The sequence below is a fragment of the Oryza sativa genome, chromosome 2 (assembly GCF_034140825.1).
Source record: "Oryza sativa Japonica Group chromosome 2, ASM3414082v1".
Lineage (NCBI taxonomy): Eukaryota > Viridiplantae > Streptophyta > Magnoliopsida > Poales > Poaceae > Oryza > Oryza sativa.
In genome coordinates, this window is record NC_089036.1 from 4,626,368 (window position 1) to 4,644,480 (window position 18,113).

The window sequence follows — 18,113 nt, forward strand, 5'->3', positions numbered from 1 at the left end:
AAAAGGGACGAGACACCACACCACGCCGCGGCTTTGGTTTCTTCTTCTCCCATTCCATTCTCTTCTCCCCCACCCACCTCCACCTCCACCTTCCTCTACGGTCGCCGGGGTCGGGGGATTCGTCGGCGAGCGCGCGATGGATTGTGCGGGGGACGACGACGCGGTGGCGGCGGGCATCATCTGCTCGCTGCGGGGGGCGGACCTGGCGGGGTGGACGCCGCCGTGGTGGTGCAGCAGCAGCAGCAAGGGGGCGGCGCGGGAGGAGCTGATCTGGCCGCCGGTGACGCGGGGGAAGCGGTCGCGCCGCCGGTCTCCGTCGGCGGTGGCGGCGGCGGCGGGGAAGAAGGGGAGGTGGGCCCGGGCTAGCCCGGCCTCGCCGCTGGACTACAGCGGCGGCTCCGGCTCCGGGTCTGGCTCTGGCTCCGGGTCGGCCGCGTCCACCAGCGGCGGCGAGGACGGCGCCTTCTGCTCGCCTCCCGGACACCGCCCCGCGCCGGCGACGACCAAGGTTAGTGCGTTCACACTGCACCCGCATCTCCTTCCACCTCCGTCTTGCCGCCTCCGCCGCCGCCGCCGCCGCTGCATTGGGTTCTTCTCCTCCCCCCACCACTACTCTCTCTCCTATCCCCATGTTGCTTTCCGAGTTTTTTTTTTTGCCCTTTTCCGCTTCTGTTCTGTACCGTGTGACGGAATTACCCCTACTAGTGGCGAAAATCCCTTCCCTTCCCTTGGTGAATTGGACACCGCCTTTCCCTTTCCCTTCCCTTTCCACCTTCCTTCTTCTCCTCCTCCTCCTCGCCAATTCTCCATCTCACCATCCACTACCATAATACAGTTCCCCCTTCTTTGCTTGCAACGGACGCAACCCACCCATCCATCCCCGTTTCCGCCTCGCAGATCCGCATTGCTTCCCCACGAACAAATGAGATTCTGGATTCCACATTGGAATTGCTCGAGACGACGAGACCAAACAGCCGCAGGAAGAAATCGAGCACGGATTGTTTTCGTCCAGTGGTTGTATGGCTGGAAGTAGTAGAGTTTGTGGTTGACTCAGGGACTCGGCGAAGTGGGTGTGCGGCGCACGCGGATTTCCCATGCTGCCCCTCGCTCTCTTCACCATGGCCAATGGGGATTGGTTACGCACTTACGCTTGTTCCGGGGGTAGGGTGGTAATTTCCGTGCTCCTTTTATCCTCCGGTGCAATTGCTCGTGTGGTGGGAGCGTGGTGGTGGTGGTGGGGGCCACACTCCCCCCCGCGGTTGGACAGAGTCAAAGCTAGGTGGGCCCGCGACACGTGGGCGCCCACCTCCCGCGCGCGTGTCGGCGGCGGCGCGCGGCGGAGGCGGTGGTCGACGTGGGTGACGTGAGCGCCGGCGAGAGGGGCCCCACCTGTCGATGACCTGTGTCGGGTTTTTTCTTTTCTTATCTTTCCTTTTTTTTCCCCTTTGAGGAAAGGTGAGCCGGGCCCACATGTAATAGTCAGTGGTCGTAGCGGTTGGCTGAGCTTCGTTCGTCATGCGGTTGCGCGGCGAATGGGATGGATGGTCGTATGCAGTTCTCGAAATAAATCAATTTAAAGATTTGTTCAAGTTCATAATTAGAATTTGATTTTTCTTTTTAAAGAGATGGAGGAGGGTATGGTTTAGGTGTAGGTTTAGCTGAGGGTTCCTTTCCTATTAGCGTGCTTATTATAACTGATGTTTTGTTTTTTTACTAATAATGTGGGATCCTGTGACTATCATGCGTTGGGACAGCTGTGGTTGGGGGTGGGGCCCACCTACCAGTGTCTGTCCTGTCCTTCCTTTGTTCTTGCCACCATCGAGTGTGGCTTTCTTGGATGTTGTATATGATTTTCAGGGAAAATGATTGATTGGTTGGATTTGTGTAAATGACTCACAGATGGTTTGGTTCGTCTCCCTGTAGGTTAGCGCCATGGGTCGGCAGCAACAACTGCCATTCTCAGCGCCGTCGCCTCTACGGCCGGCCGGTCAGCGTCCACGGAAGAAAATGGTGAGCCACCACACCTTTGTCCTCGCAACCCTGTAGGTCATTCTTGGTTGTTTGAATAGTAGTACTACGGCCAGCGTGAGTGGTGCGTACGCGCGCAGGGCACTCAAAAAACAGTTGCAAAGCAATGTATGTGTGTGTGTCACGTGTTGGGAAAAGTATTAGGATTTGTGTACGCGCTTTACTAGTTCTAGGGCAAAAGAGGAGTCTTTGAGTCTTGACCCGGTCGGAGGAGTAAGCCACTATCATCACAAGAGAAAAGGGCGGGGTTGTTCTTCTTGTGGTGGTTGAGCCATATTTGTACTAGTTTAGCATAAAGCAGAAGCTGCTACATCTCGGCCTGCCCTTTGAAAGGCTGGGAGGTTGAACAAAAAGTGGAATCTTAGGGCAAAGCCACAAAGGTGTACTAGCCAACAAAAAGATCAAATCTTGTGAACTGTTGGGGGGCCAAAGCCTGTTCTCTTGCTGGTGTTGCTTAATTCGTCTTAATGCTTGGTTGTTTTGGTGATATGCAGAGGCTACCGGACGTACAGCAGCTGGTGCGATCTCTTGCAGTGGAGAACGACAGCCTCCGTGAGGTGATGCTCACATTCTTTACTATGTGCAGTTTATTATGTATTCTACTTCAAATTCACTAACTGCCGTTTGGTACTTGGTTTTGCTGTGAGCAGGAGATGCGTACTTTGCAGAGAGCTTGCGCTGCGCTTTCAAAAGAAAACGACAAGCTTGAGGTAATAACAATTTTAATCTGTTTCTCTTTTAGTTCTTCCCAAATTTGGCATCTGGGCCAGTAATGGTGTGTTTTGGGTTGAATGACAAAAGCTGTGTCACTTATTTTAGCTTAAAGCCTAATGAGAGTTTTTAAATTGCTAAGGGTTTATACCTCCAAAGGTAGTGGTCCATATGATCCAGTTCATATCTTTTAAGCAAATTAACTTGAGGCTATCTCACTCTGATAAGCTATGCAATAGACATGGATATCATTATCAAGGCTGATGGGCCTTTGACAATAATGGATGTAGATTTTTCTAGTCTTTTGCAAAGTCTCTGCAGAGGTCTCTGTTGGGAAATGGGCTTGTCAGTTATTAATTTGGTGTATGATTGACTATAATCTTAGCAACAACAACTGATTAGACGCACTATTTACAAAACGAAAAAAAAAATCATTGCGTGAGAAACAGTAGATGAATTCAGATCCTTTACTCTAGGTCTTCAGAAATAAGTTCGAAGATACTTAGCAAGCCCAGAGGCAAATTTTCATTCAAATAACACTATAATTTCCTTGTTCACTACCGCACTAATAGTATGCTCTGGATAGATATCATTGGCCATCAATAGTAGTACATATGAACGCAGTTGTGTTGCAAACTTTTACGATGCAAGCTGCACCTTTAGAAAACCTAATATTTGTCTTGTTGGATGGAATTGAACCTCACCAACATCTGAGTACGTACCTCTGTAGCCGAGGATTAGAAGTATTTGTCTTGTTGGGATGAAATCGACCTTCACCAACATCTGAGAACTGGCAGAACTCAACTTTCTTGGATAGAGCCTACTACTATTGAGTATGGTGGTTGTGACTGATATATCTGACCAATAAAGGAATTGATTGACTTCTGGGGCCTGGGCAGCTACACATGGTCTCCAATATTGAATTGAAAGCTACTCGCCTGTTTTTGCTTTATACTCCATATTTCCCAGTCATGGAGATGCTACCCTGTTCTGTATTCAGGACAGCATGTATCCCAATTAATGAGTAAAGATCTTGAAGGTACAGAGAGCTGCCACTGCCCACTTATAAATGATACTAGGTGGTAACGATGTTGACATGTGCCACGATTTGTTGCTACCTTTACTGAAAGCCATATTAAGGCCGAGTTTAGTTCCCAACTTTTTCTTCAAACTTCCAACTTTCCTAAATGAGAGTTTAGCTTATCCAACTTCCAAATTTAAAAACTCTCATTAGGCATAGCTTATCACATCAAAACTTTTCTACATACATAAACTTCCAAGTTTTTTCTTCAAACCTCCAATTTTGATGTGGAACTAAACACGCCCTAAAGTCATTGTGTCTGAAAGGTGAATGCATAGTCAGTTGGCAATGCATTGTGTCATATGACAATGTTTAAAATACATATTAGTGATGTGTACCCTTGAATAATCCTTTTTTTCAAGGGATCTTGTTTGAGTTTTGGCAAATATAATAACTGGTTTTACCGATATTTGAAGTGGAATTTTATCGCTAGTTTAGCTCCTGATGACCTACACACATTCCCAATTAATAAATCCTACACTTAACAAGCCACAACTTCCAAAAATGGTAAACAATATTTTGTCTACCACATTTAAAATAGCCTGCCCACCTAATCCCATCTCATTCAGTTGAACTGTAGTTGCACCAACCGGGTAATTTCAATTTGATGGATCTCATTTATTAATGAGAATATGAGATATAAGCATCGAGATGGTTCCACCCATTATAATGGCAAACATGTTTTGTTTGATACACCTATTTCATGCAAAATAATTTCTACACAACGAATGCTGATTTTGGGGGTCCACTGAAGGAGTATTCTTTTTCTCAATTTTGCCCATGTGGGTGAAGAATCTTATGTTCTCTCATTGCTGACGAGTTACTACTATTGTTTCCAACAACAACCATTGCTTGTGAAGATGCTTTGTGATATTACCCTTGTGGCCTTGTGTACTTACAACCAAGTTGGTGTCAAAATCTGAACAGTATAGACATCTAATGTAAGTTCTTTTCGGAATTGCAGATAAGATTACAGATCTCGAGCTCACGGAACAAACCGATGATTACAGAGGATCTAAAAGGAAAGCAACAGATTGATCAGCAGTCAGCCACGCAGTCCATCGGAGGCGGCTTCGCTCTTCCAGATCTCAACATTCCTGTGCAGGACGCTGCTGATGGATCAGTCCATTGAGCTCTCCAGATTAGTGCAGCTTTGCTGACAGAATAGCAAGTGTACATAGAGGAATTGCAGGCTAGATGGGGGGCACACGTCCATGCGTGAAGAGAATGACACATTTGATTAAGTTGTTAGATTACAGGGTCTAGTACCACTATAGTCCCAAGTGATAAGCCAAGTTGTAGGCTTGTAGCCAAACAAAATTGACTAATTTAACTTCAACTGATATTGTTTCACCTGGTGCTTCTATATTTGATGGAGCTGAAGATTGTTACAGCTCAAACTGATTCCAGTTCTAGTGGAATTAGATGAATTTATTCATGCTATTTTGTTTCGATCAATTGAAATGTTAATTGTGAAGATTTGGTCGGGTATGGAACAATATCTACTCATTTCTCTTTGATATTGCTGTTTATCTATTGTTCGCCTGTATTGCAGATAGAGTATTAGAGCAGAGTTCTCTATATGAATAAAATGCAAAAGGTTCTAAAAAATTCGACGCTGAGTTGTAAAATCCCGAATAAAATGCAAAAGGTTCTAAAAAATTTGACGCTGAGTTGTAAAATCCCATCAATTGGCATAGCAATGGCCTGTGTGAACAATCCAGCAAACAAATTGACGTGCCGTTTCGATCTTGATGGGCTGAATTTCTCAAAGAAGGATAGAAGAGCTTAAACAATCATTGTTTCGCTTACGCTGTTTCATCAATAACAAAGCATAATTTATGAATAAAACTTTATATACATTCTTAATAATTTAAAAGCAAACGATAGAAAATAAATTACGAGGAAACCTCAAACTCAAGCTAAAATTAAGTTGTGAAATTTAAATTTGGGTAAACAAGGTAGTTTTGGGGCGGGCATTTTTTCCAAGATGTGGGCCATGTGTTGTCACTGTCCTGCATTGTGCTGCATGATCAAATTGATCATCACTTGGCTTTACTCCCTCCGTCCCACGATATAAGGGATTTTTAGTTTTTGCTTGCAACGTTTGACCACTCGTCTTATTCAAATTTTTTTTGCAAATATAAAAAACGAAAAGTTGTGCTTAAAGTACTATAGATAATAAAGTAAGTCACAAATAAAATAATTAATAATTTCAAAAAAATTTGAATAAGACGAGTGGTCAAACGTTGCAAGCAAAAACTCAAAATCCCTTATATTATGGGACGGAGGGAGTACCCTTTTCGAATGGTCCAAAATATCGCGTCAATCTAATTGAATCCCCATCATCTCCACCTTCACTTTCCACCCGACTCGCAACACGCCAAGTGGACGCGATCGTTTGGGGAAATTAAACTGTCATGTCAACAAGAACTTTCTTTTATTCTTGTCAAACCTTTTCCCCTTCTCAAACCACGGAGTAGTTCCCTAACATAAGTTAATTTGCTGAGGAAAAAACATTTCAATAAGCATGGTGAAATTCAAGATGCACGACTTCATATACTAAAGTTAATATTTTAGTATCAGTGTCACTAGTGTTTTACGAGGTTTATGGGTGCTTCCGAATTAATTGTATTATTTCTTGGCCGGACATGTAATCAATTTTCATTATCTAAATATTCACTGTATTATTCCATTTTCTACTCGCAGTATGCTCAAACGTGCATTCTTATTTATACTTATTGCGTCTAAGTATATATAGTATGCCTTTTATACCAAAATAATTGAGAAAAAGTTGATCATACGTTTTTTTAAGGAAAGACAAGATGATTAAGGAGAGATATATAGATTGGCATGTATTATTAAGGGGACGGCATATGTTAATATGACAATAGTAACATATGGCTTTGCAAAAGTAAAAATAGTACATATGACCATTAAATGTACAAGTAGTTTCATGGTATGATGATAATTTTTTTGTATCATTTGGATGATTAATCTCTAACGGTTTTATACACTTTTATGTAAGTGTATATATAGTTCAGCGGGTCAATGCATGTCGCTCGATTCAAGGAGAAGAACCACCATTTTCTCTTGTGCGTGTTCTTTCTTGCCTTAAGTGGCTGTATAAATCGCACAAATTAGGACTTGTATGGATCACAAAAATTAGAACCTATATATGGAATTATGGCTCATACATTGTACACCCACATCTTAGTTCTGACCATAGGCTCTTAGATGAGTTTTCTAACATTAGTAGTTTTTTTCCCTAGAATCTTCAGCTCCTCAAACAAGTTTAGATTTTCACAAAGATTATAAGAATATGCAACTAAAAATCTAGAAAATAAACCACTCAATCTGTTTGGAAATATAAGTATTTATAGGGTTCATATTTTCTACCACAATATAAATATTCATGCATTTATTTCCATTATCCACATCATTTTGATGATTCTGAAGCCAATCAGGTGCTTTGAAAGATTTAATCTAAGCAATTCAAAATTCAAAATTAGCACTGAACTGACTAAAAATAATCTTTAAACCTAACATAAGTTGTTCTAACAATATAAAAATACTTATATTTTAAAGAGGGAGTAGAAGTGTAGAACGTAGAAGCTAGAAAATGCAGTTTTTTATAGATTATTACTAAGGTCATGTTTGACATAGTTGAATTTGGATTTTGTATTTTAGATTTTAATGGTTTAAAATTTATAGTGCATCTTACAAATAGAAACAAAATGATTCATTCAAATATTATAAATAAATCATAGATCCAAATCCATAAATTTATAAAGCTAAAAATACAAAGCTCTAATAAACCTTAAATATAAAACTATCCTAAACACCCCCTCTAACTACTCACGAGCTGCTTGTCGGAATCTTGAAAATCCTTGAAACAAAAAAAAGCCACTCCTCCGTTTCATATTATAAGTTGTTGTAAACTTTTTCATAACCAAATTTATGGAAAAAAATAGCAACATCTTTAACACCAAACTAGTTTTTATTAAAACTGAAATTTAATATATTTTGACAGTTTATTTGTTTTGTGTTGAAATGTTGCTATATTTTCTATAAATTTAATCAAACTTGAAGAAGTTTAACTAAGGAAAAAAATCAAAATAAATTATAATATAAAACAGAGGGAGTAACTTATAACTATATATCTAGACATAGACTTTGTTCAGATAATAGTTACTCCCTCCGTTTTAAAATATAAGAGATTTTGAAGGGATGTGACACATCTAGAGCTAGAATATGTCACAAACCTTTAAAATTTCTTATAGGACGGAGGGAGTTCGAGTTAGCTTAGGTATTGTTTAGTTGGGAAAAAAATTTGGGGTTGGTTGTCACATCAGATATACGGATACACATTTGAAGTAATAAAGTAATAATAAAACAAATTTCACTAGAAAACCGCGAAATGAATTTATTAAACCTAATTAATCATCATTAGCAAATGTTTACTGTAGCATCACATTGTCAAATCATGGTGCAATTAGTCTTATAAGATTCGTCTCGCAATTTATATGCAAACTGTGTAATTGGTTTTTTTATCTATATTTAATACTTTATATATGTGTGTAAACATTCGATGTGATGAGTGAAAAAAATTTATTTCGAGAAGTAAACAGCCCCTTTATTTTGAGACGGAGCGAATAGAGCACAAGTCCTCGCGGAGGGTAGTAGCGGAGTTCACCGTTACATCGTGCCAAGCTGACCCTGCGACCACAAAAGCAGGCCAAAAGCAGTGGACTCGCCACCCCACCATCACCACCCAACCCAACCCAACCTCCTCTCCTATCGTCATCCGCTCTTCTTCCCCTCTTCCCCACTCGCACCAACCCCAACCCCCCCAACCGCCGCCGCCGCCGCCGACGACCCACCGGTCGCCGCGTCGCCGGAGTCGCGTACTGGAGAGGGGGGCGGAGAGGCACCAGCCGCCCCATGGCGTTCCACTACCCGGACCACGGCCTCGCCATGGACCCGTCCTCCGCCGCGGCGTCGTCGCCCAACCCTAGCTTCTCCCCCGGAGGCGGGGGCGGGGGCGGGGTCGGGGGAGGGGAGAGGGAGAAGGCGGCCGTCGCGGCGCACCCGCTCTACGAGCGCCTGCTCGAGGCGCACGTCGCCTGCCTCCGCGTCGCCACCCCCGTGGACCAGCTCCCCCGCATCGACGCGCAGATCGCCGCGCGCCCGCCTCCCCTCGCAGCCGCCTCCGCCGCCGCCGCCGCCGGTGGCCCCTCCGGTGGCGAGGAGCTCGACCTCTTCATGGTACGCCTCTCCGCTCCCAGGCCCCTCCTTATGCCCCTTTCCGCGTGCAGAATTTTCTGCTGCAGGTCGGGGAAACGGCGATGGGAGGAAAAGAAATGGACAATTAAGTTTGTTTGGATTATCTGCAATAAGATTTTTCAATTGCTTTGCTATTGTATGGACTTTATATGGTAGTAGTAGTAGTAAGTTTGCACGTTTCCCCTATGCTTATGATTGGTTGTCATCCAAATTGGACAAAAAATCTCAGGATAAAGTTCAAACAGTCTCACTATACCTTGAAAATCACCACAAGGGTGAACTTGTACTATGGTTATTTTGTTGCAAAGCCCGTTTTGTTGTTGTAGATGACTTTGATATGCCACTGATGTCTTAGTGACATCCTTATAGTGAGTGGCACGTAGTGGAGATAGTTGAAACTTAGTGGCATATTGTGGATTTGTCCTAGTGATTATGAAGTTGTTACAAGAATTGTTTGCTTGAAAGGATTCTATCACCCGTTGATAATTATTGCTACTCCCGCATCCATTGATACCTTCTAAACGGGACACAGTCATATAAATAAGAAATAAATCCACAAATTCAAAGGCTCATAAATCTAGACCAAAAGCTATCAAAGTGGAAAAATAGCTGAGGCCCATTTCTCTAGTTTCTGAGATGATGTAAAACCTTGCATGAATGAAAGTTCCCTGCCAAGATTATTGATTTGCTATTAATATCTGTGCTATGCTAATCTCATCTAATGACAATACCTTGTTCTCATCATGCTGTTAACTGGAAAAATAAGCTCATGTATTGATGCCATTACCTCTCTTTCTACGAAATTTGCTGTGACGTTATGACCCCTGTGTTACTCCTTATCTTGGAAATGAACATGTCATTGTGTTTTTCACATGGCAGCCCTTCTTGTGGACTCTAACATACTTCTCTTAATTGCAGACACATTATGTGTTGCTTCTTTGCTCATTCAAGGAACAACTTCAGCAGCATGTGCGTGTTCATGCAATGGAAGCAGTGATGGGGTGCTGGGAACTTGAACAGTCTTTACAAAGTCTAACAGGTAGACCAAAGCTTCTATCTGCTTGAATCAGTTCAGCAAATGGTAGAAAATTTCAAACATACACTTTTTTTTTGTTATTTCATTGATAATATTCAGGCAAGCAGATTGCTAATTTGCTATGAGTTAGTTTCAGTCCAATTGCAATGGGAAACTACATAGTAGATCAATTGAAACTAGAAAGGAAAAGAAGTATACATAACATTTTCAACACTATTCATTTGAGACCAAGAATGTATGTTCAATACCTTTTTAAATTTCAACCATCACTTTGGTAATTATTACTCTATCAGAAAAAGGAGTTTTTGTTGTGCCCTACAATAAGCTTAGGATTAAGCAAACTTAGATCTCAGAGACAATCCGTGCCAACTTGTCAGCAGCCATAAGCTACCAACTATTACGTAAAATCTTAAATATGATTTTGTTCATTTTCTGAGCTCTACTACACATGCTGATATTGATCAGAATCTCAAAGGCATGTGTGAGGCCTTGGTAACAATTCTGAGTTGATCCAGGCTTGTAGATAACGCTGGGTAACTACAATTGGAGTTGAGTTTGATAAGCTAGCTGTTCACCACTTTATATGGAGAACATGCCCTTTTTTGTGCTCGGATTTGTATCTTAAAGTCTGATACTTCTTACTGAAGGGGCCTAGATGATGTTCGGACAACTGAGTTATGCTTGTATGATTGGTTCTGCAGGGGCATCTCCTGGTGAAGGGACTGGAGCGACTATGTCTGATGATGAAGATAACCAAGTGGACAGTGAAGCCAACATGTTTGATGGAAATGATGGGTCAGACGGCATGGGCTTTGGTCCCTTAATGCTGACCGAGGGTGAAAGATCCTTGGTTGAGCGTGTACGGCATGAGCTGAAGAACGAGCTTAAGCAGGTAGCCTTTTGTCCTTTGAAATGCTTCATCCATCATCGTAGTGCATTATTTGTGAACCAAAATGTCCTGCCTGTAGGGGTACAAAGAAAAGCTTGTGGATATTAGGGAAGAGATCCTTCGCAAGCGGAGAGCTGGTAAACTTCCTGGTGATACTGCATCTATACTAAAAGCTTGGTGGCAAGCTCATTCTAAGTGGCCATACCCAACTGTACGTGGCACCAACATTCCATTTCCGTAACTTTATTATTATGGTATCAATTGTGGGTCATGACGAGCAATTCTTTCTACACATATTCAGGAAGACGACAAGGCCCGCCTGGTGCAGGAAACGGGGTTACAACTGAAGCAAATCAACAATTGGTTCATTAACCAACGCAAACGAAACTGGCATAGCAACCCAGCATCCTCTGGTGAAAAGACCAAGAAGAAAAGGTAACTTATAGGAAAATTATGCCTCATTGTTCATTGTTCCGTAACAAGCTCGCAACATTGTGTTTATCAATTCTACCCTGTTCATGCATGTAAAAAAGAAACGTTACAGGTGATGGTGGTGCTGAGCAATCGTGGTAGATTGGTTCAACATGAAACTAGATGTAAACAGTACCTTTTATTGTGAAGAGTGTAGTACATTCTCTCGTGCTCTGGTGTGACAAAATCTGGAGACCGGCCCATTCACAAGGGAATTGCGATCATAGGCGTAATCACTGGGCAAAGAAGTCATCTGAAATTGTAGCATAAGCGCACAAAACTGAGGTGGGTGGTATTTGACTTTCGCAGTATAGCATCGACTGTCTGCTAATGTGATTTTGTGAAGGAATGTTCTGTATAACCGATGAACGGAAGGAAGAATTGTATTGTGTATGTAATTGTGTATCTTATTTATCATGTAATATATATATGATATTAGGAGCTTTAAGATTCGGATTGGATATGTTCTCTGTTTTGATGCACGATGCAGTGTTGAGGTGTAACATGTTTTGGTAATTCACTGTGTATAAAATATCGGAGTATATGTGCGTAAGCTTTTCTATACTAGCAAGGCAAGCATGCAGGCACTGTGCCTTCGATAGTATGATGTTTATCTTTATCCCTTTTAGCATTTCTAACTTTGAGTCTACATAGTTCATCCGTAACAAATCTATTACGTGTAACTCAAGCTTAAGTCCCTGGATTATGATAATATTAAGGGGAGAGAAACTTGTAATTAAGCAGCTGTATCTGGCACATTCTGCTGGCGATGCAAACTGGCTTCTGGTGTGGTGATGGCTACGGCTAGACAGGCCAGTGAAGCAGCTGCAGCCTGCACATTCCTAATTTCCTACTAATTCCTAAGACAAACGAGCCTTAATTATTCCTAGAATTGGTCTAAATCGCAAGTAGCCGGCACGCAAAGTCCAAGCCATGTGTCCATGTAGCCTTGAAGGCTTGAACCAAACACCAAGAGCGAAATATTTGTCTTTGCTTGATATTTTTCTACGGCTCGCTGTCAACGTCAATGCAGCTAATCAAAGCTTGGGTTGGCCTAGGATAGCAGGTTCAATAATTAATCGCCAAACGACGCCAAATTACCTAGGACAATTTAGTTGTGCGTCCAGCTGTAATCGTTGCAGAAATATCAAGAACTTGAGAATCATTTATCGTACGTTCATCTCCAAGAATTTCGATGTTGATCAATCGTAGTCATCACTGGTAACGCATGAATGTGATGAATGAAAACGTTCGATGCCTACAAGAATAGAAAAAATTTTGCGTTGTAATTCGAACTCGCGAAACCTCCAAAAGTCCAAATCAAACACTGATCATTCGTACATATAATCAAGTTTTTACATGCAACCATACGTGCTACACACTCTGAACTATTGCTTCTTAATATGTGCATGGCTAAATATATATATACTCGCATATCCTCTGCAACCGATCGAAGCTTCCGGTCGCCGGAGGCTTACACGGCGGCGATGGCCGCCGCCGGCGGTGAGAAGCTCCGGTAGAGAAGGCCGTCGGCACGGTGGTTGTCGCCGGCCTCGTAGTCGTCGTCTTCGTCGTCGGCGGCGCCCTCGTCGAAGTTGAGCGCGTAGCTGAGGGGATCATACCGGAACTCCCCCGGCGAGCCGACGCGGCGGCGCCACTGCGCCACCGTGTCGCCGAGGCCACCTCCGCCGCCGCCGCCGCCGTAGCCGAAGCAGCAGCACACCGTGGCCCTCAGCCTGTCACGCAGCGAGCTCATCGGCGACGGCGGCGAGGCCTCCGTCTCCATGAAGGCTACTCACCTACTTCTTACCGAGCTAAGCGGCTCAGATCAAGTAGTAAGCAAAATGAGTGGTAATACGGTCAAACCGCCTGTGATTAGCAGTAACCAGGCAGGTTTAATGGTGATTAAGTAGTAGATATGATCTTGGAAAAAGACGGAAATGGGCATGCATGTTAGAGCAGCAATGTGTGGTTGGGGTGGTTGGGGGTAGGGGCAGATAGGGAATCCAGCATCTTCTGAGAGAATTTTCTTTGGAAAAATAGTCAAATTTTGACATGGACAGGCAAGGAAAATTGTCCAGAAAAACACACTGTACAAAGGCTTGATTTGTACTATGCATTTGAGAAGCCAACAAGTATATAACCATGGTAACACATAACTGTCATTATTAGATAATAAGGGAGCAAAGAATGTACGGTAAGGCCAGTAACAGACTAATTTCTGATGCTGAAATACAGCTTACGGTAACAAATCTCAATCCTAATTTCTGATGCTGCTGTTGCTGCTTGCAGATGATTCAGATGGTACCGAGAGAATTGTGCTACCGTTTATATCGCTTGACATTGACTCTGAAGCTTCTGCCACGGTATTTTGGCGCTCAAAATGGGCTATCAAATCCCTTAGCTGTCACAAGAGGATGATGGGTCAGTAATAAGCCTTCTAATAAGACAATGGTAAAACTATGCATACTGTAAACATTATGCAGAAGATTGCAATCATAAACAACGTGACCAAAGACCAATGCATAGCTTTCTCTTTTTTGTTCTTTGGAGATGTCAGACAGCATCTATTTGCAACACAAAAGGTACCTCGTGATCATGAGATACAATGCTACAGGGGATTCACTTATGTTATGTGCATAACATAACTTAAACTTTATGCAAACAAGGGACTAAACTATTTGATTATAGTACGGTCTTATCAAGCAAGTGTGATATCCACTAACAAGTCTAAACAAGACAGCACTAAGGAACAACTCTGCACGCTGGAGGTTCTGAGTTGCTAACATGTGGTAACATCAGTTACATATCCGACTTATCCGAGATAAAAGGCACGCAATATCATGAGAAGAGAAGCATAAAACTTGCTAAAAAACAACAGTTACGAAACATACTGACCTCCTCCTCCAGCTTCTCAATTTTTTCATCTTTCAATCTAATGGCAGCTTGTTCCCTATAATAAAATCAAACCGATTTTTGATCATCAGTAAAACAGAAACTATAAATTGAGATCAACTCAAATTCTAAATTAACGCAATTTCTGTCCAATTTCAACAACTGCAAGGGAATTATAAAATGACCAAATATCCACTTTGGTCACTCGTTACAGCATATGAGAGGCAATGAAAACATATGCATATTCTACTAAGTTACCTAGCTGGAATAGGACATGATTGTAAACAAGAATTGATTCATAAGTCGTTCCTGTGATAATTTGAAAGATATCAGAGAAAATACCTTTCTTTTACTTTTTGAATTCTCTCCCTCCACATCTCCATGTTTTTTACAAGATTTTCATGAATCTAAAATATATCAAAATAATTATGAGTACGTAAGTCATAAAGTTCCCTGAAGGCAGTAATTCTAGAGCTACAGTTTCAGATTTGATCTTAACAAATAGGCAAGAGCTTACATCATTAAGAAACCCGGTCTCTTCCATGCACTTATCAAGCTTTGCTTGTAACTTTTGTACTTTTATGCCCACTGCTTTCTCGGTAGCAGCAGCAATTTCTTTCTCATTATCCTCTTTGACTTCTAGCAGGAGTGATTCGTAATACTACATTAGCACCAAAATCAGAATGTACATTAGTACTAAAACCAAAACTTACATGGCCAAATATTCCATGTTAATGATCTGACACCAATAATTCCTTGGAACATACTCCCTTTGTCCCCCAAAAAGTCCAATCCTAGGGACGAGTCCAGATTCATCCCCGGGATTGGACTTTTTTGTGGGACAGTGGGAGTAGATACCAGCAGCAAGTGATAAAAGCGTTACCTAGGTGATAAAGAAACATCAACTAGACAAACGAAATAAAGCACAATGCATTTAAACTTACATTTCTTTGTTTTTCAAGCTGAGACGTGACGAGATCATTGTACTCCTCAACAATCTAAAAGCAGGGAAAGCGCGCAGTTGTAAGAGATGGAAAACAAAATGTACTACGATGGTATGGCTAGTGATCTACAAACTTTATGTACTCAATACATTACAGCTTCCATTTTACTGTCGAGCAGAGCTTCACTGATCCCCGCATCACCATTGCATGTTGAACACATACCATCAACTGAATGATCACCATAGAAATTGTACTCAACCAGATTCCCATCTGTTTTCGATTGAATCAAACGATGCACATAGTTGTCCCCAGCATAATCCCAAACCTTCTGTGTTTCTAATTCAAGTGAATAACAATGTTGCGTTTCTTTCCAGTGTTCAATAGCATGACCACCTTTGTACCTTTGAGAACGTTAATCCCCAATCAATCAAATAAGTTGTTTACTTAGTAAAATTCACATCTTCCAGAATTAACATGAAATACCTTCCACATCCAACATGGCCACAGATTACACAAATCCAAAGATTTTCTGATGTTCCACAAACTGAACAGCTGGATTTCTCTGGTTCTTGTTGACAATACCTGCAAACCTGCACAACACTTTCTGTAAACACACATAGATTTGTTTCTAAAGCCAGGATAAAACAAAGAAGCAATGAATTCAAATTATAGAATGCCAACCAATCTCCTAGTAAGTATTATTTTAAAAAATAATGTAGTTGATTGCCATAAATTTGAGATACCAGAAACTTGGTGACAGCAAAAGTTATGTTGATAGAACAGTATGATGATGCCCTTAGTAAACTAATATATATATATAAAAAACACCTGTAGTAAGTGAGTTGTCTTAAGATCTTACTGGGCACGAAGAGTCTGCCCACTTTGACATGCACGAATAGTGGAAAGAATGGTTGCATATTGTTGTAAGAATGCCTCCAGGATCTTGGTCAAGTCGTTCTATTGACAATAAAAACAAATAAATGGTGTGATCAATGTGAGTTCGAAAGCTATACTTTGGGCTTAAATAAGATAGTAAATATAGAAAACTACTCCTGGTTGCATAGACATGCTTTGGGTATCAGCATAACTCTCAATATACACTTCGACCAGTAATATCTATTGTAATCCATTTATAAACCTGATAAAATTATAACATTATGAAAGTAATCTTTGAGACAGATACACACATGGTTTTCATGTATCAAAATAAAAAATAATGGCATACCATTACTCAAAATTTCGAAGGTTGACTACATGTAAGTCCAAAGTGGCATATGTACTTGTGGCTAGAGGGAGTAATGATATTTTTAAAAAGCAGGTGGGTGAACATCTCTAACTTTTAACTTAAAAAATACAATACTGAAAGCTGCTGAGGTATTCCAAATTTCCCTGAACAGACTGAAAGAACACTACATCATGAAAATTTGGTAAATTTCTAGAGTAACTCAAAAGACTTCCACATACCAAGACATACTGGGCATGTAGGTTGTTCAGCTGAGCTTGTAACTGAGCTATGTGCGTGCTCAATCAATTGAGTGTAGTGAACGTCTTCCACAAAACGAACACGGCAAACATTACCCTGCAGCACATCAGCCCCAAATCAATCAGCACAGCACACATTTACTCAGAGCGGCAGAAGATCGAAGTGCTCGGCAGAACCAAAGCAATCCAGCACCTCCAGTGATGAGAACCGATTCCCGTTAAAGCTCATGTAGAAGCTATCCGTGAAGCTCTGAGTGTCGAATTTTATAAGAACGCCGTACTGATCCTCCACCCCATCAATCCTACAAACATACCCACCAATTAACACTCCAATTCACACATACATCAGAACCACTCATGCACACCAAAATTGGCCAATGTTTGAGGTCTGACGAAACGCGCAATGAGCCCATGTCTACTACTACTACTACTACTACTACTACTACTACTACTACTACGGAGAATTATCATCAGCGAAGCTTTCACCCAACTGAGAATCGAGACCCGACGATACCTGATGATGCGCGTCTCGAGGATGTGGGAGGCCCAGGATGCGCAGAAGCGGCCGAAGTCGGCGTAGGTCAGGTGGTTGGGCACGCCAGGCACGCACACCCGCGGCTTCCTCCCCACCTGGCAAGACAAGCGCGCGAACGAGAACATTGAGAAGGCGATTACGAGGGCCATCGAAGGGGAGGAGGGGGTGGCTTACCGGGAGAAGGGACGAGGACGAGGCGGCGGGTGGTTCGGGGTGGAGGAGGACGACGCCGCGGGTCTCCTCGATGCGTGGGTTCCCGGAGGAGAAGGGCAGGGAGTCGAGCGCGCTGGCGGACGACGAGGCAGAGCCGGATGGGTCCTCGCCGCCGGAGGTCGCCATGGCCGGCGCCGCGGCGGCGGCGGCGGCGGCGGCGAGAGGAAGAGAAAATCTCTCTCTTCCTTTCCCAAGGGAGGCGTTGCTTCCTCGAGAAGAGTCTAGAGTTGTTTTGTGTCGAGTAAATTTCATCAAATCTCGTTTTATGGTCAAATACATAAAACCCACGTCAGTATGATTTTGGCGTATAATCACGTGTTTTATGATTTAAATGTTTTGGAGTACAAAACTTCACCCTTTTCAAATTTAAATTAATTTTGGCATATCTGAAACAATGCTTGTTGAAGAAGGGAAGAGTTGATCCAACAACCTTAAGTAAGATGTCAACAACTAAAAGTTTCAAATACAATCTATATTTTAAAAATCTTAGTAATGTTTGCCGAAATGGAGATAAGGTTTTGTGATACATTTATGCCACCAGT

The 18,113-nt window shown here is 42.2% G+C and overlaps 4 protein-coding genes across 7 annotated transcripts; 2 read left to right on the forward strand and 2 right to left on the reverse strand.

Annotated features, from left to right (window-relative positions):
* On the forward strand, positions 1–5,311 carry LOC4328519 (uncharacterized). 2 transcript variants are annotated; one of them, XM_015770753.3, is made up of 5 exons: positions 1–508; positions 1,924–2,010; positions 2,523–2,585; positions 2,679–2,738; positions 4,785–5,311. In XM_015770753.3, exons 1-5 carry the CDS (start codon positions 137–139, stop codon positions 4,950–4,952), a joined length of 750 nt encoding a protein of 249 aa, XP_015626239.1. In that variant the 5' UTR covers positions 1–136; the 3' UTR covers positions 4,953–5,311. The 2 variants fall into 2 exon arrangements, with proteins under 2 accessions (XP_015626239.1, XP_015626240.1); XM_015770754.3 differs by lacking the exon at positions 1,924–2,010 and having other exon boundaries at positions 7–508.
* A 3,311-nt stretch (positions 5,312–8,622) lies between these two features.
* On the forward strand, positions 8,623–12,063 carry LOC4328520 (homeobox protein knotted-1-like 2). Of its 2 annotated transcripts, none has more exons than NM_001409362.1 (6): positions 8,623–9,088; positions 10,025–10,145; positions 10,844–11,034; positions 11,111–11,242; positions 11,333–11,466; positions 11,565–12,063. In NM_001409362.1, exons 1-6 carry the CDS (start codon positions 8,765–8,767, stop codon positions 11,602–11,604), a joined length of 942 nt encoding a protein of 313 aa, NP_001396291.1. In that variant the 5' UTR covers positions 8,623–8,764; the 3' UTR covers positions 11,605–12,063. The 2 variants fall into 2 exon arrangements, with proteins under 2 accessions (NP_001396291.1, NP_001396292.1); NM_001409363.1 differs by having other exon boundaries at positions 11,576–12,058.
* Positions 12,064–12,814: 751 nt separating this feature from the next.
* Positions 12,815–13,310, reverse strand: LOC9267286 (uncharacterized). Its single transcript, XM_015768850.2, has one exon. The coding sequence runs from the start codon at positions 13,286–13,288 to the stop codon at positions 12,977–12,979; it is 312 nt and encodes a 103-aa protein (XP_015624336.1). The 5' UTR covers positions 13,289–13,310; the 3' UTR covers positions 12,815–12,976.
* LOC4328521 (BRCA1-associated protein) lies at positions 12,815–17,814 on the reverse strand. 2 transcript variants are annotated; one of them, NM_001409364.1, is made up of 12 exons: positions 17,533–17,814; positions 17,338–17,453; positions 17,017–17,125; positions 16,806–16,920; positions 16,201–16,298; positions 15,825–15,931; positions 15,496–15,742; positions 15,342–15,395; positions 14,915–15,058; positions 14,740–14,804; positions 14,401–14,455; positions 13,578–13,906 (listed from the first exon to the last, which is right to left on the reverse strand). In NM_001409364.1, exons 1-12 carry the CDS (start codon positions 17,695–17,697, stop codon positions 13,763–13,765), a joined length of 1,419 nt encoding a protein of 472 aa, NP_001396293.1. In that variant the 5' UTR covers positions 17,698–17,814; the 3' UTR covers positions 13,578–13,762. The 2 variants fall into 2 exon arrangements, with proteins under 2 accessions (XP_066163084.1, NP_001396293.1); XM_066306987.1 differs by lacking the exon at positions 14,740–14,804 and having other exon boundaries at positions 12,815–13,906; positions 17,533–17,807.
* Positions 17,815–18,113: the final 299 nt, after the last annotated feature.

Excerpts from the sequence above, each read along its gene's own strand:
- LOC4328519 (XM_015770753.3), top strand. The coding sequence starts at position 137 with ATGGATTGTGCGGGGGACGACGACGCGGTGGCGGCGGGCATCATCTGC. Across the intron at positions 2,586-2,678 it reads AGAACGACAGCCTCCGTGAG|GAGATGCGTACTTTGCAGAG; the intron begins GTGATGCTCACA and ends TGCTGTGAGCAG. Across the intron at positions 2,739-4,784 it reads AAGAAAACGACAAGCTTGAG|ATAAGATTACAGATCTCGAG; the intron begins GTAATAACAATT and ends TCGGAATTGCAG.
- LOC4328520 (NM_001409362.1), top strand. The coding sequence starts at position 8,765 with ATGGCGTTCCACTACCCGGACCACGGCCTCGCCATGGACCCGTCCTCC. Across the intron at positions 9,089-10,024 it reads AGGAGCTCGACCTCTTCATG|ACACATTATGTGTTGCTTCT; the intron begins GTACGCCTCTCC and ends TCTTAATTGCAG. Across the intron at positions 11,243-11,332 it reads CTAAGTGGCCATACCCAACT|GAAGACGACAAGGCCCGCCT; the intron begins GTACGTGGCACC and ends ACACATATTCAG.
- LOC9267286 (XM_015768850.2), bottom strand. The coding sequence starts at position 13,288 with ATGGAGACGGAGGCCTCGCCGCCGTCGCCGATGAGCTCGCTGCGTGAC.
- LOC4328521 (NM_001409364.1), bottom strand. The coding sequence starts at position 17,697 with ATGGCGACCTCCGGCGGCGAGGACCCATCCGGCTCTGCCTCGTCGTCC. Across the intron at positions 16,921-17,016 it reads ATCGGTTCTCATCACTGGAG|GGTAATGTTTGCCGTGTTCG; the intron begins GTGCTGGATTGC and ends GATGTGCTGCAG. Across the intron at positions 14,805-14,914 it reads AGACCGGGTTTCTTAATGAT|ATTCATGAAAATCTTGTAAA; the intron begins GTAAGCTCTTGC and ends GATATATTTTAG.